Here is a 17,002-nt window from a genome sequence, read left to right as displayed (position 1 = left end):
ACCACCATCAGGAAAAAGAGTGCTGCTATTTTTGTATGATATTTTGTATGATGTTTTTAAATGTTTTAATATGGAGTGTTTTAAATGTTCTTAATGTTGTTATCTGCCCTGAGCCTGCTCGCAGGGAAGGCGGAATACAAATATGATATAAATAAATAAATTTTGGAACAGATAACTTGCATTGCTGTATGCTTTGGATAATTCAAGAAAATGTACATAGAAGCATGGACTTCCATCTGTTGACTACAGAAAGCCATCTGAGCCAAAATATTCCCATTTAAAAAAAAACACTTTAACACACATACTCAAAAACTATGTTGATTCAACTGTAGATTATTCAGTTGTAGATGCCATTGTTTTTTAATAATAATAATAACATTCGATTTATATACCACCCTTCAGGACAACTTAATGCCCACTTAGAGCGGTTTACAAAGTATGCTATTATTATCCCCACAACAAAACACCCTCTGAGGTGGGTGGGGCTGAGAGAGCTCTGAGAGAGCTGTGACTGACCCAAGGTCACCTAGCTGGCTTCAAGTGGAGGAGCGGGGAATCAAACCTGGTTCTCCAGATTAGAGTCCTCTTAACCACCACACCAAACTGGCTCTCACACCGAACTATCAATGTATTCTTGCAATTGCCACCTGTGAAATTCTTTTCCAATTTGAAATTGTGTGTTTCAGAATTTTTACCAGAGAGGGGAGTCTTGTAACCACAAAGGCTAATTTTTAAAAAATTAAATACAATGGGCTGGAAGCAGAGAGCACTATACAATCTCCCCTCATCTCTCCCAAGATCATACACAATTTCTCCTTGTTGCTTTCTGAATCATATCCACAATGGTTTGTGATCATTTGAAAAGAAGCGCCTTTCTTCCTTTATTTGGGACACGGGGACAGAAAGCATCCGTGGTTCCAAAAACGAATACCAAGACATCTTTCAGAAAGCATAGCTAACAGTTTTTTCTCTGACTGAGCGTTCCCTGAATTTCTGACAGTTAAGGCACATTATCTTCTGAACACACACAGTGACAAAGAGAGAGCTGGAACAGATGGCCCTCCGCCAAGAGTAGATAATTTTCAAACACTTCCTCATCTGGTGCATCTGGATCGTCAAATCACTCTCAACACCAAAACAAGACAGGAATATCAGCTGTCTGAGGAGGCTACTTGTTACAACTCTGTATGAAACATTGCTCCTTCCAACCCAGGAGGCACACTCAGAACAATAACTCATGCAGAAACATAGGAGATGGGTTCCTCCGAAGGAGGGAATTTTTAATTTAATTCACTTGTATTCCACTTTTCTCCCCAATGGGGACCCAAAGTGGTTTACAACATTCTCCTCTTTCCATTTTATCATCACAACAACTCTTTGAGGTAGGCTAAGCTAAGATACAGTGACTGGCCCAAGGTCGCCCAGCCAGCTTCCATGGCAGAGTGAGGATTCAAACCCGGGTCTCCTAGACTGACACTCTAACCACTCCATCATGCTAGTTATTTCCTGAACTTCCAAGGGCTGACACAGCACAGACCCAGAAACCCCACAGGCACCTTGACTTAATTTCCCGCCTCTCTCAAATCATAACTGTTGATTATATTGTATTTTCACTTGTACTGTGCAATCCACCTTGGATCTCAGCAAGAAAGGCAGAATAATAATAATAATGATAATAATAATAAACAAGGCGTATCATTTGGATATAACTGCTCTCTGAAAACCACTAGAGGGTGCTGCAGTCTGCATTCTTACCTATTCAGGAGCTTATAAAGGAATCCTGGGTAACCCTGAAGCGTCCAGGGAACTAATCCAAATTTGTGTACAATTTTCTTTACCCACCTCCCATCCCACAAGGAGGCTGAAGTTCGTACTCCAAGATCATCTAAGTGAGCAATTATTAACACAGGCTATATTGCTTGCCTGGGGAGGAAGGAGAATCAATAAACCAGAATTCTTAGGAGTATATCCCCTTTTAGGCAGCTGTTCCAAAAAGAGGAGAATTGTTTGATACTACTCGTACCACCCTGAGGATCAAATCCCAGGCCCTAGATTTCTTCCCCCAGGCCTTTCAAGGCAAAAACAGGAATAAAAGCTAATGCTAAGAAGTTTGCTAACAGCTCCCAGGTCTTACTGAATGTATGTCTGAAAACAGTGTTGTTATACTCTCGTATCATAAATAAAGGTAAAGGTAGTCCCCAAATGCACATCCAAATGATGTGCAAGCACCGAGTCATTACTGACCCATGGGGAATGTCGCATCATGACATTTTCTTGGCGACTTTTTACGGGGTGGTTTGCCATTGCCTTCCCCAGGCATCTACGCTTTACTCCCAGGAAACTGGGTACTCATTTTACCGACCTCGGAAGGATGGAAGGCTGAGTCAACCTTGAGTCGGCTATTTGAACCCGGCTTCCGCCAGGATCAAACTCAGGTCGCGAGCAGCGCTTGGGCGGCAGTACTGCCGCTTACCACTCTGCGCCACGGGGCATAAATACACCTACATAAATAAAGCCGTCTTGTCTGAAGTGCTGATTTTACATTTTAATATTTTAACTTATAGCCTGGGGAGGGACTTTGATGATAAAGTTGCGTTCTTGGTGGTCGGTAGTGGATTAAAGGTTTAAAAAAACCACTGATCTAACCCATTCTGACAATATAATGAACTTACGTCAGAGAGTAAATTGATCTACACGGTATTTTCTTAAAACAGTTTAGCAACGTAACTGCGGCCAAGCACATGTCAGGAAATGCTTGACATCTCAATTCTTGATGGTTTGCTTCTCTAAAAATTACTGGAGAATTGTGAGTGAGAACGAGAAAATATGGCTACAGCAGAGCTGGTCATGGTTATACAGCAGTGAAGGAAATTCCTCTTGTATGTTCTCAAAAGGAGAACACCAACCTGCAACACCCAGATGATTAATTGGTTAGATTAATTAATTAAAAGCATTTCAATCGGTGAAAATTGCACCCCTAGCCACCAGGGGTTTTTTGTTTGATTTCATGTTTAACAGAAATACTTATAAAAACTGCAAGTCTGGCACTTTAGAAGAGATACCCCTCTTATTTCACTTGCGCGCTTGTGCATGCGCATGTGCGCATGTGCATCTGCACAGGCATCTATATGTATATCTAGATATCTAGATATCAAGAGAGAGAGAGAGAGAGAGAGAGAGAGAGAGAGAGAGCTATAGATATCTATAGATCTACAGGTCTATATCTATAGATAAAAAAAGATATATCTGTTGTGTCCACACCCTGCCCCCGAGTTGTCATTTCTCGAAAGGCCCAAACTCTTTTTTTTATAGATTTATCTAGTCCTTTAATACGTAGGTTCAGGTTCATAACAAGAGGTTAGCCATTTCCTGAACATGGAGGTTCCTTTTTACTCACCATCGCTCCTGGCCATGGATGGACCTCTTCTCTACAAATATGTCTAATCCCCTCTCAAAGCTATCCATGCTCATCTCCATCATAAATTCCAAAACTGAATTACTCATTGAGTAAAGAAGCACGTATCTCTAATTTCTCTCCCCATCCACCTTTCCAAGATTCTCAAAGGGAAAGAGAGAACCCGGAACCTTCCCATGTGGCCTCTGCCGCTTACCTGGACAGTCTGGCGATCGGGGATGCCACTGTACACGGAGATCTGGGGTCCAGCCTGGCGCCCGTTGCTGGTGGTGGTGGTTGTGGTGGTCATGGCGCCAGCGCCGCTGGAAGGAGGAGGGGCTTGCAGCTGCTCGTTATCCATGGTACCCACCCAGGGCACCAAGCAAGCCAAGAATGAAGGAGGGAGATGGTATGGGTGGGTGGGTTTCAGCTGCCAGGAGACAAAAACAGACATAATCAGAGTTTTTATAATCACGAGACCTCAGAAAAGGTACAGAAAGAAGAGACCCAAGCGATTTAGGGGTTGGAGCATCTTTACCAGGAGGAAAGGTTGGGTCTTCCGAGAAAAGCCAACTCGAGGTGGTGGGGCGCAAGAAAGAGATTTCTAACATTACACATGGTGCAGAGGTCTCTCGTGAAACCCAAACTTAGGGTCACCCAAATGAAGCCGATGGGTAGCAGATTCAGGACAAACAAAACAAAGGACTTCCTCACTCAGGAGTAAACTTGTGGAACATTGTCAGAGGACAGCTGATTAAGAGCAGCAGGACTCTAATCTGGAGAGCCAGGTTTGATTCCCCACTCCACTTGAAGCCAGCTGGGTGACCTTGGGTCAGCCACAGCTCTTTCAGAGCTCTCTCAGCCCCACCCACCTCACAGGGTGATTGTTGTGGGGATAATAACAACACACTCTGAGTGAGCGTTAAATTGTCCTGAAAGGTGGTATATAAATCAAATCATTTATATTATTATTATTATATAAAAGGGAAATGTCCATGAAGAGGAACTCTACCCAGTTTAATGCCTCTGGATAAGGAAGTGTCCTTCAGGTACCATGGCCAGCAGCCACTGATAGATCTAACCTCCCCTTCCTCCATGGATTTGTCTAATCCCCTTTTAAAGCCCTCTATGCTCAAAGGCATGCCCACGTTCACTGGCAATGAACTCCACTATTCGATTACTCGTTTTGTCCTCCCTGAATCTACTGCATGTCTGCGTCATTGGAGGTTCTTGAGTTCTAGTATTAAGGGAAAGGGAGGGAAAGCTCTCGATCCACAATCTTTACCCCATGTAGAATTTTACAAAACCTCTATAATACCCCTGAACTCATCATCCTTCTAAACAGAAAAGCTTTAGACTTTTTAGCCTTTCTTCATAGAGAAGATGCTCCAGTCCTTTCATCAAATTGGTTGCCCGCTTCTCTGAAATATCCTTTTTGAGATACAATGCCCATACCCAGTACTCCGAACAAGGCCACACCGCAGATCTATAATAGGGGCATTGGCCGTTTTCACACTGCTTACCCGATCACGCAAAACTCCAGGAATGACGCGCCTTCCTGGTGCGATTTCCCACGATAACCGGAGTTATGACAGGAAATCGCACCAGGAAGGTGCATCATTCCGAGAGTTTTGCACAATCGGTAAGCAGTGTGAAAACGGCCACTATCATATTGACTATTTTATTTTCAATCCCTTTGCTAATAATTTCCCAGCATGGAATATGCCTATTTCATCACAGGATACATCGTGCATATGGCCCGTGTATATTACATTGAACGGTTTTGTAGTGCTAAGCTTGCATTTGCACTTTATATGGGGTGTGCAATAGCATATATATTTAATAGCACTTTAGCACTAGTACTTTATATAATGTAATTATTGAATGTTTTAGGGTCTGTTGTCTTGTAGTGCTTGTAAGAATAATTACTCCAATAATGGGTTTGAGTACCTGAAAGACATTTTTTTGTATACTAAAAAGTTCTACTGTGAATTTAAAATGTTTTGTGAATTATGATTAAAATACCTTATATATGTACTTAAATTGATGTAGTAGTCAAATTAGTACATTTACGTGGGATTTTTTGCTTTTGGTATTTCATCACAGGTGCACACTGAGTCAACATTTAACTCAAGGTATCCACAACCCCAAATTCTTTCCCTCTCCTTCCCCACCAATTCAAACCCTGTCAGTAAAGTTTTGATTTTTTTCTTCCAATGTGCAACACTTTATGCTTACCTATGCTGAATTTCATTTGTATTTTGTTTTATTTATTTTATAATTTATTTATGTCATTTATAGTCTGCCTTTCTCACTGAGACTCAAGGCGGATGACATATTGCGAGATTAGTACAAACAATATCAAGGATATTTCCATAAACAATGCCATAGGGTAAATAAATACAGGTTAGCAGGAATCCAATACAGAGTGGAAGAAATGCTGAAACAGAGCAAAAGAAATTCTAGAACTGACATTAGACAACTTAAAACTACCCAGTAGGATCATACTTGAAGCACAGGTAGCACATAGGAGCACATACGTAAAGCAATAGACATAAGGCAACATAGTGGTGACGTCTATGGTCCCGAAATAGTGAAGCATCTGAGACCCTCCCCTCTCTACAATACAGCCCTACAATACGGCACATTGTTGCCCACTCACCCAAGTTAGAGATCTGCCTGTGGCTTCTCACCGTCCACCTTAATTACAGCCTAATACCTTTGCCGAGAAATCTTAAATTTAAAAAATACAGCGGGGAGGGCTGAATACCTCAGCACCACTAATAAATATGAACTTTAGAGAGAAATTCAGACGTCTGATTTAACCAGGGTTCAATAATAATACGCAGGAACTTGGCTTGTACCGGGCTTAGGTAATGTTTGGTTCCTACCCCTTCCACCTTCATTCTCAAACAGCGCATGAGAAAGGAACACTGACTTTAGACTCACCCCAATGATCTGTGACATGCAAATGCAGACATGCAGCTGCATCAGCGTTAGCCCTCCCGCCCCCAGCAAAGTTTCTCCCTGGCTGAGGATCCCAGTTAGTGGAAAGGAAACTAACTCTGATGCAACCGGCTAGATACGTCACAGCTAACCAGAGTTAGTCTTAAACCACAGTCCATGCAAGAAACAAGATGGAAGAACCAAGAAAATTTTTAATTTTTGCAGTTGCATTCATATACTGCTTTTCTCCCCAAGGGAAGACCCAAAGCAACTTCAAACCTCGGTCTCCTCTTCTTAATTCTCTCACAACCAATAAATACCCTGTTGAAGTAGGTACAGTTGAGAGGATGTGACTTGCCCAAGGTCTGCCAGAGTGGGGGATTCAATCCCATGTCTCCCAGATCCTACCCCGACACTCTATCCACTATGCCGCACCAGCTCTGCATGTCTGAAAGCAGACTAAGGCAATATATATTACAGTCAGTCACAACCCCCAAGTCACATGAGGGGTAAAAATGAAAGATATTGTGCCGATCGAAATTGTGTAATCCTCAGACAATACACAGCAGATGGCAGAATTCATAGAGAAGTTTGGTGAGCATTAAAAAAAATGCACAACACATGATCGGAGCAGCAGGTAACACCCTGCAAGACACACACAGTCTTTAGCGAGGAAGCACTGCAAGAGAGATGAGCAGACAGGTGGGGGGGGGGAGGCGTGTTGATGGAACTGCCAAAAATCCTTCTAAATCAGGAGGGGAGTTCTAACACAAAAACACCAAACTCATCCTAATTTAATCCAGCCTTGCTAGTAAGTTTACCAACAAGAAGGTAGCCCAGTTATCCCAGTGGATTTGTGTCCTAAAAGGAAAATTAGGGGGCAGGGGGCAGCTTAAAGTGATACGTCCTTCTCTAAATACCTCGAAAATATCCTTAAATCACAAGAATATCAAAACTGTCTTTCTGGATCTGCCCAAAGGTGTGTTTTGTAACAGTAAATGCCTCTCGGAACTTTACAAGCAATGCGAAAAGGGTAAACCACCCTCAGGAGTGGGGTATACTGTCACTGAACATGGAGGTTCCCCTTCACTTTTTATTGTTAATAGCCACTGGGACTGACGCTTCTCCTAATCCATTTTTATTCCTAATCCGTATTTTTTTAAATGCTACTGAAGATAGTAGTCATCACAGAATCTGGTGGCAACAAACTGGCTAATTTAAATTATGTGCTCAGTGAAAAATAACTCCCACCTCCCCTACTAAATCTAGTGCAAATCAGCTTCGGTGGGTGACCTCGAGGTTTATTTTATAAGAGAGAAACACTCTAAGGTGCTCAGCATGTTATAAACCTCTTCTATTTACTCTCTGTGCATTAGTCACCTTTTAATTTAAAAAACCCTAAAAAGCCTCAATTGTTTAGCTTGTCCTTACAACGAAGGTGCTCCAACTCTTTGATTGCTTCAAGAGGCCAGGTGAATGGAGGGTTACAGACTTCACCAGTCAGTTATCCCTCTATAATGAGTCCCAGAGTCCCAAATGCAGGAATCCAACGTACAAAAGCCTGGTCTACCTACCCAATGGGAATTCTCTCTCCAAATCTGTTTTCAACCAACACTACCTGCATAGCTTGCAGGATAGACCCCTTGAGGGCTAGAAACTTGTGTAGCTGAAAGCTGAGCTTCCCACAAAGCCAGTTTTTGTGCAGCAAGCATACAGGCAGGCTGAACACACACAGCCTTGTTCACACGATATCGTGCTCTGAAACAGTCTCCTCCTCCCCATGGCAAAACTGCTCACAACATTCCACGTCTTCCCAACTCGCAAAGTCCATCTGGACGCGTGCTTCACCCACCTCCAACACATCCGCTTGTTAAGAAGGGCCACAGCTATGCACATCTGCAGAACAAGTCAGAAGTCATGTGCGACCCTCAACCGTCCAGCTGAAGCCCCATCCAGTCTGTCAGGAATCCGTCCTCAGCTCTGCCTTCTGTCCCACCATAACTGACAACCTGGTGCGCACAAAGGCATCCTCTTTACAGACAGGACCCCAAACTTGCTTGCAAAGGGGGCTCTCCTCTGCCATGGGTCAAGGCCTAGATGGGCAAGTCTGTGCTGCCGGCCGTCTTAAAACAGCACTGCGCTGGCTCCTCTGAAAGGATGCTGTTTGAGGAACAGTGGGTTCCATGCGCCCGAGCTCATCCCCGATCTGCCTTTGTTCCACTCCCTCCCCCTATGCATAGCCCTGCAATCATGCACATATTCAGGGCTGGGAGGGAAAGGAGGGGGGGGGGATAAAGAAGAGAGCCTAATTTCCTGATGATTATGATGTTGCTTAGCAACAGCCAATCAGGGTCTTGGCTTTTTGCCTGCAGTATTTCATGCAAATAGTTTCGGAGATTTTTTTTTTAATCTCATAGGGTCAACCAAGCGGCTTAGCGTTGCTCTCAAGGGACACGTTAGAGACTGATATGGAGTCTCGGAAGGCAGAAAGACAGTGTGTCACCGTGCCCAGGACAGAGCGGAAATATCCCATGCTGGAGGCAAAGAGCCAGTCTCGAGGAAGACACAGCTGTGGGATGGCAGTACTAGGGGTGTGCGTGCCTGACAGCTGCTGTAATCTATCCTTTTTCCAGGCGAAGGAAGGGACACACCAGCCCATCTTCATACCTTGGGCCAAAAGTTCAATCTTCTTCTTCAACCTGGTGAAAAGGGTTTTCTTTAAGTAATAGCAGGGCTGTGTGTATAACCCAAACAGCACAAGAAATTTAAAACCCCGCACAAAAGTAATCCAAATTCTGAGCCTCATGTCTATTATACAAAATTGTTTGGGGGGGATGGTGGTGACTGGTCTTGCAAAATGTTCTCCCATTTTCTCCTTTTTCACTAATTCCATTTATTAGAAAATGGATTATTCACTTTTCAACCAAACCAAGCAAGGGATAAAGTAGGAATCCCAGCAAGAAAACAATATCGCATCAAATTTCAATCAGAGTCCCCATCTGAATTTCTGGTTGATAAAATTAGTTGCCAGAGGTCTGCACGTACAGACAGGGGCTTCAAAGCCCGCTTGAAAGTGTCTGCTTGGATGCCATTAAGTACAGCCAAGTACTTTCAACTGAGTCTGGAAATATTTAGATAACTAATATTAAGATAACATAAAAACAATGCTAGCAAAATTCTGTGGCTAACCTTCAAAATTAACTAGCTAAAACATCCTTACTATATAAAAAGCAAGCCATATTGGCGACGACTCACTTTTTATCCTCACACAGGCATATTGCCAATAATTCTGGCCTCAAGGCCGCTGCGAAGTGCTCGCTTGCCGCTGAGAGTGGGTCAGCCATATCAATGGCCTAAGCACTCCGTCCCACGCCTCCCCTCAGCACCCTCCCACTCTGGCTTCCAGCCGCTGTGAAGCACCTGCTTGCCGCCAGGAGGGGGCCCGCTGAATCAGTTTTCTAGAGCCCCTTGTATTTTTTCACACAACTGGTGTTGTTGCTAGTTCTGAATAAGCTGCAGCATCAGCAACCTCCAAGGGCAGCCCCAAACACAACCTATTACAGTAGCCTAGCTGGGAGGGCATGAAGCATGCTCTACAATGACCCATTAAAACAGTCAAAGATGTTAAAATATCCTCCTGGCCGCACCCCTGATCCAATCCTCTTACTGTGCAATCCTAAGCAAAGCGACATTCTTCTAAGTCCACCTAAGTCAACAGGCTTATAAGGCTGAGACTCTGTTCAGGCTTCTACTGTAAAAATACTCCTGAATGACAAATGTGATATTTCAGTGAAAGCCCAAGCCCAGTTAAGACTAGCACTGGCCCCACAGGACCTTCCACTAACAAGAAACTTGGCAGAACACTGAAGCTTTGATTCCAACCACTGGAAGCCTTATTGGGTCACCTCTTCCACTTCTGAGATTTCACGAGCCTTTGCCTTTGCACTAATTCTGTCTTCAGACAGCCATGAAGATTATATGCTCTGCAAAAATCTTAAATGTTTTTCTTTAAGGAAAATGCACACTCTCGGGTCCCATTACAATATTTTGCATTTTTTTCTGTTTGCATGGCATTGTGGTACACGAGCATACATACTTGTACCACCTTTAATGCCAAGACATCCTAAGCAAAGGTGCGCCAACCTAACCCTGCCCTGTAGAGCACCCAAGGAGACCGGAAGAACACACAAAGAATACATGGGAGTAGCAGACACAGTCCAACGCTCAGGGTGGGGGAAACAGGCAGCATGAGCTAATACCACCGGAATACGTAGTACTCATCCACTCTCCCCCCATGGCCCATTTATCCTACTCTAATTGTTTCGTCTTCATCGCTTGGCGCCGCCTGGAAGGGATTCCATTAGCCGGGCAGTCAAGGGTGCCCGTATGATCCCCTATTGATCTGCAGGCGCCATCGATTTCCATCAAGCTAATTAGCATATAAATTAGCCATTTCATGGAGAGTGGGAGGGAGGGAAGAATCAGGTAAGAAAGGAAGCATCACACAGATATTAATCTGAGTTTCATTGTCCCTCTTTTTTTTGCAAAGTTGATTTGTAAACAAAAAAGGTAAGAAACAGAAAAACAAAAAAACCTCCCAAAATCCCCCCCGTTGGCCATAATCAAGGATATTGCACAGCCGCAGCCCATGTCCAGCCAAACAACTGATTGTGGGAAACTTCTTTATACAGTCAGGCCAAGAGCCTGCCTAACCGAGTGACATCCACTTCTTCTTTCACCACGCTACAACCTGAGAATCTTTTAACTAGAGGTGCTAGAGCCATAGAGAAAAACAGACTTTGCAGCAAACCCACTGAATGCCAGTGCTAGGATGCAACATCAGGAGAAAGACTAGGCCTGCATGCCTTACTTGATGACCCAGCAGGACTACTAGTTAGCCACCATGTGACACAGGATGCTGGACTCTTCTTGTACTCCTAGAAGATGAACCAGTATGGTTTCTGAAGAAGTTCTGCCTTGACTCTTAGAAATTTTGGGCATACTAACCCGCATGCAGGTAAACATCTTATTTGGATCTTCAAGAAGTTTTTTACTTTATCAATATAATTATTTCCAACTCGCTTTTCTTCCTTGTAGCTTACAAAATACAATTTAAATACAACAAACGGAGGGGATTTGATACAGTCCTTCACCAAAGGCTCCTAAATAAACTTTGCACCTCACAACAGAACAATCTCTGCTTTTAACATCCTCTCATTTTTTTAAAAAATTATTTTGTAATGTCTGTCCTGACGAAGAGTTCTGGCAAGTTCAAAAAGTCATACTCTGTTAAGCAGCCCTGGGATGTCCCTTCTAAAAAGTATTACATGAACTGTGTTCTTGGATTTTTGAATTCTAAATAAACTTCACAGCCATGGAATAAGAGGACAGCCAAGCTTGAAAGAGAGACTGACTTCACAGGGCGTAGAGAGTTTGCAGCCCAGAGAAGAGTTGAACCTGGGAACCAACCAGCTCTCAGCTCACACTAGGGTTGCCAGCTCCAACTTGGGAAATTCCTGGAGATCTGGGAGGTGAAACCTGGAGAAACCTGGAGAAAGTGGGGTTTGGAGAGCAAAAGGACCTTGGCATGGCATAATTCCATAGAGCCCACCCCTCAAAGTAGCCATTTTCTCCAGGTGAACTGATCTCTGTGGCCTGGAGACCAGCTGTAATTCCAGGAGATCTCCAGCCACTACCTGGAAGTTAAATCAAAAAGAGTCCAGTAGCACCTTTAAGACTAACCAACTTTATTGTAGCATACATCTGTAGATGCATCTGATGAAGAAAACTGTGATTCTCGAAAGCTTATGCTACAATAAAGTTGGTTAGTCTTAAAGGTGCTACTGGACTCTTTTTGATTTTGCTACTACAGACTAACACGGCTAACTCCTCTGCATCTATGTACCTGGAAGTTGGCAACCCTAGCTCACGCTCATAGGTGTTTACATCAGTGGCCTGACAATCAAAGCAGTTTAAAAGATCTTCAGGCTTTGTAGACTCAAATCACAGCTCCAGAGCTGTGACGCCCTGGAATTTAGATAGTCCGTCAAAAAAGACATCCATGCAACTCTTGCAGGCCACCTTCATTTCTACTCAGCTTTTCTGCTATGGTACTGACCCTCTTCCATGCCTGCCCACAAACCCTGTGACATGCTTCACCCTTGGCCCCTCTAAGCTAGTGCATCAATGGCCTACTTCTCAACTGCTGGGAAGCTCTGCTCAGATCTCTCTACTGCCACAGATTATCTTCCGTTCATTTTGGGGCACAATTCAAAGCGCTGGTATTAACCTTAGAGAGCCTGAAACAGATCTGGCCTGTGAATATGGAAGAAAATGCCATCTCCAACATGAGTCCACTCAGCTGTTGAGATCAGCGAACATGTTTGTCACCCTGCCCTTTCATTGCATGACAGGGCCTTTCCAGTGGTGACACCACCACTAACACCCCCAACGGCAGCATGTCCTACCTACCAAAGTTAGGTTTGTATCCTTCCTTGGCAGCTGGGCAAGGCACATTTATTCTACCTTTTTTCTCCACAGCAGCTTCGCGCATCTGAACAGGGTCTCTTGCAGGAGCCAGCCTGCACATGGGCGAAATCAACAGCAGCCCGTACAAGGGCTTTCTCTGTGGTGGCCCCTACCCTATGGAACGGCCTGCCTGAGGAGGTCAGGAAACCCCCCCCCCCTTCCTGGCTTTCTGCAAACGATGCAAACCTGAATGATTCAAAAAGGCCTTTTTTCTCAGATAGGAGGGTGGTATTGTAGGGAAGGGGTCTCAGATGATTCACCAATGAGTTAGGGACCGTAGACTTCACCACTATGTTGCCTTATATATTATCTGTTGCTTTACACTGTACTCCTATATACTAGCTCTGCCTCATGTTGTCTAATGTCAGTCTTAGAATTGATTATGTTCTGTTTCAGCAATTCTTCAGCTCTGTATTGGATCCTTGCTAATGCTATGTCTTTGTAAACTTGTATTTATTATTCCTATGGCATTGTCTATGGAAATGTCCTTGATACTAATTGTACTGATCTCACACTATGTAATCCGCCTTGAGTCTCAGTGAGAAAGGCGGACTATAAATGACATGACATTAATTAATTAATTAATGAAAAATCAGATCGAAAAGCTTTTTATAATCCTAAACTTTTTATTTGTTTTCACCAGGTTCTGTGAATTCGGTTTGAGGTATCTGAAAGGATATTCATGAGGGTGGCTTTTATGCAAGCGATTTTATTGCAATCTTACTGCAATCACATCTAGAATTTTATCATGTCAACTACGTGTGGAGATATGCTGTGTCTGAAAACTGGGGCGTAAAGGCTGTGAACGAACCAATGATTTCACCAGGTGTTTCCCACACGCATCTGTCCCCCATAAGGGCTAGAAACTTGTTTAAGAGAAAAGGCTGAAATTTTCAGAAAGCATATTAAAAAGGCATTTGCAGACACACACACACTTCATTTGCCTTCACGGACGGCCTCTGTCTGTTTACCAGCTCCTCCTCGGCTGTAAATCTCCCGTTAATAGCACCAGACAATAGCAGTTAAGGCTGGGCCCAGAAAACTGCATGCTGGGGCGTTCCTTCCGTGTGGGATTTCCCAGCTGCTGTGTATGCGACTTAATGATTATTGAAACACAGAAATTTATGGTGGCTTCTTGATCTCAACCTGGCTTCCCTTTTTTACCACCCTGGAAAAAACATTGCAGATGAAGAGATATTGCTGCTACCATTTTTCTCAACTGGGGAACCTGGTACAGTCAGCAGGAAGCAATCAGCGTATCATGAGAGCTCTGAGCAAGACAAGGCCAGGACACCTCCGTAAATACCAAGTTTCTTCCTAGTTGCCTTGACCTGGATAGCCCAGGAGAGCCTGATCTCGTCAGTAGCTAAGCAGGGTCGGCCTTCGTTAGGAATTGGATGAGAGACCTCCAACGAAGGCCAGGGTTGCAGAGGCAGGCAGTGGCAAACCACCTCTGTTAGTCTCTTGCCATGAATATCCCACCAGGGGTCACCATAAGTCAACTATGACTTGAGGGCAGGATTTAATTCATTTTCTTCCTAGTCATATCTGCCCCCCTTCTGCCGCTGTTCAGCTAGAGCAGAAGTTCTGTTGTTGCACCTTTGAGCAAACCAGAACAGTAATGCCCCCTGGTGACAGCTAGTAAAACAAGTTACAACATAAACACATTTTTCCTTCATTCAGATAACCTTAACACAGTTCTACTGAATAACAGACGCTACTGAGATCACTAAGCAAGCCTTCATACATTTTCTTTGGCTTTAATAGCCACTCCCCACCCCAAATTTAGGAGCCATGCTTTCCAATGAGTGCTACCACAAAACCTGATCCTTGGAATCCCTTTTATGAATGGATAAATAATAAATGTACAGAACAGAATCCAACATGATGGCAACAATGTATGAAATATCAGAACTTACAGTTGTAAATTTTATTGAGATTAATTAGCAGCCTTGGAGAATTATAATGTGAAGTTAAGCAAGCCTACTGAAACTGCACTGAACTGTACGGAAAACTTCATTGCTCCTTTTTAGCTGTTTTCTTTCTTTCTTATCTGAAATAAATAATAAAAATATAATTTTAAAAAAAACTGATCCTAAACCCTTCACAGTAACTTGTCATTTTTTGGTAAGGTATAACAAAAGCGTTGTAGGTAGACACGCCAAGTGACCGCTTATGGCAGGCAAACACCCAGCAATTGAAGCCTTTGGCTGCTGATCCTCAGCTGATTGGAGGGCGGAGGCAGGATGGCAAATTGGGGGTGGGCGGGCATGTGATCCTTGAGTCCATGCTTTGATGCTGCTTCTGGCATGACCATCATGGGACCAGTTCTTTAGAACTCAGCCAAAAACATAGCATTTTTGGCCAGAACGGCCCTGGCATGATGCCATGCCATCACTGCTCAGACACAAGGATCGTGCACCTCCTCTCCAGTAAGCTCCCACCCCCACTGGTTGCCAAGATGAACCTGGCAACTCTAGTAGTTGTGGATAAATAAATATGGAGTGACTCTGGTTGTCATCAAAAGAAAAACCTAACCTCTATCCCTTACCTAACTAAGCTTTGTACTTCTACCGAGAATCATCAAGAGGCGCTTACAATAAATGGAGGGCCAGTCTGGTGTAGTAGTTAAGAGCGGCAAGACTCTAATCTGGAGAACCGGGTTTGATTCCCCGCTCCTCCGCTTGAAGCCAGCTGGGTGACCTTGGATCAGTCACAGCTCTCTCAGAGCTCTCTCAGTCCCACCCATCTCACAGGGTGATTGTCGTGAGGATAATAATAACATATTTTGTAAACTGCTCTGAGTGGGTGTTAAGTTGTCCTGACGGGCAATATATAAATCAAATATGATGATGATGATTTTGATCACAAGGAAAAACTAGCCTCTATCCCTCACCTAAATACGCTTTTTATTTCTACTGAGAATCATTGAGAGGCACTTACAATAAATGACTGATAAAAATGCTAGGTGCCACAATGGCAGGTATATAATATACTGCCTGCCCTATCTTGCAGAAATGTTATATTTTGTAATTTTTTTGTATTTATACGGGATTTTATGATATATTTATTGTGATGTTTTATGTACTTGTGGATTTATATTCCTGTATTTAAGTGATTGAGATGCTGTGATCTGCTCTAAGCCTGCTTGCGGGGAGGATGGGCTAAGAACCTAATCAATCAATCAATCAATCAATCATTGATGCTTCTAGGCACCCTGGCACTTGGGATTTCTCAAGCCCTGTCACTGAGTGACAAGGACATACATGGATGCCGCTCAGTCAATACGCCACACACGCCTGCTCACAGCCCACACACATTGTCCTCTGCTGCTGCGAGAGTATCCCTCTGCCACCACAGAACCACAGCCAATTCTCAGGACAGGAAGAGGGAGACTATTCCAACCTTTCCCTCCCCTGCCCATTCCTGGGAAGCCCCATGACGGGACCTGACCAGGGTCATTTCGTAGAAAAAGAGCTGGAGGAACTCATTAACGCCGCTCACTAGCATAATATTAGCATATGCTACGCCCCTTGACATCACCAGAAACGTGTCATTAGCATAACTGATTTGCATATGCCACACCCCTGACCGCACCTATCCTGGCTGTTTTGGACCCAATCCTGGCCATTCAGGGCCGAAATTGGGCCCCAAATGGCAAAAAGGGGCTGAAAATGGCCGAAAAGGGGCCTAAAATGGTTAGGATCAGGCTGCTGCTGAGCGGAACAGCGATCCACCACCTGTCAGAGGCCCGATCTGGGCTGTTTCGGCCCCAATCCAGGCCGAAACAGGCCTAAAACGGCCGAGAGTCAGGTGGGCAGGGCCACCTGACATGTGACCTCTTTGGGGAACTGCCCGAACTGCGTTCCTGTGCGTTCTCCCTCGAAATGAGACCTGGACCTGACTATTAAATATATCTGCATATTTAGTCCCATATATAACATTGCTAATGGACACACGGAACTGCTTTAGACTACAAGAGACGAATCACACGAGGAGGAGGACCCTGTGAAGGGAGTCTCGATGTTAGCCCGAAGCTGAGTTTGAAAAGACAGATCGGAAGGCTCTGTCAATTTCCCTTCTCTGCTGAGCTGCAAAGATGACTCCTCAGAGGGTTTGTTTATTTCCTTTTCC

The 17,002-nt window shown here is 44.0% G+C and overlaps 1 protein-coding gene across 1 annotated transcript in view; it reads right to left on the bottom strand.

Moving 5' to 3' along the window:
- The window catches only part of PHC2 (polyhomeotic homolog 2), an 82,032-nt gene that overhangs the window by 51,501 nt on the left and 13,529 nt on the right, over positions 1-17,002 (bottom strand). The window contains exon 2 of the mRNA XM_055001550.1: positions 3,612-3,824. Coding sequence (XP_054857525.1) covers positions 3,612-3,755 — 144 coding nt within the window. The 5' untranslated portion in view covers positions 3,756-3,824. The remainder of the gene's footprint in view (positions 1-3,611; positions 3,825-17,002) is intronic.

This window comes from Eublepharis macularius, chromosome 17, assembly GCF_028583425.1.
Source record: "Eublepharis macularius isolate TG4126 chromosome 17, MPM_Emac_v1.0, whole genome shotgun sequence".
Classification (NCBI taxonomy): Eukaryota; Metazoa; Chordata; class Lepidosauria; order Squamata; family Eublepharidae; genus Eublepharis; species Eublepharis macularius.
The sequence above is the reverse complement of the archived record's forward strand: the minus strand, read 5'-3'. Positions and strand labels throughout refer to the sequence as shown.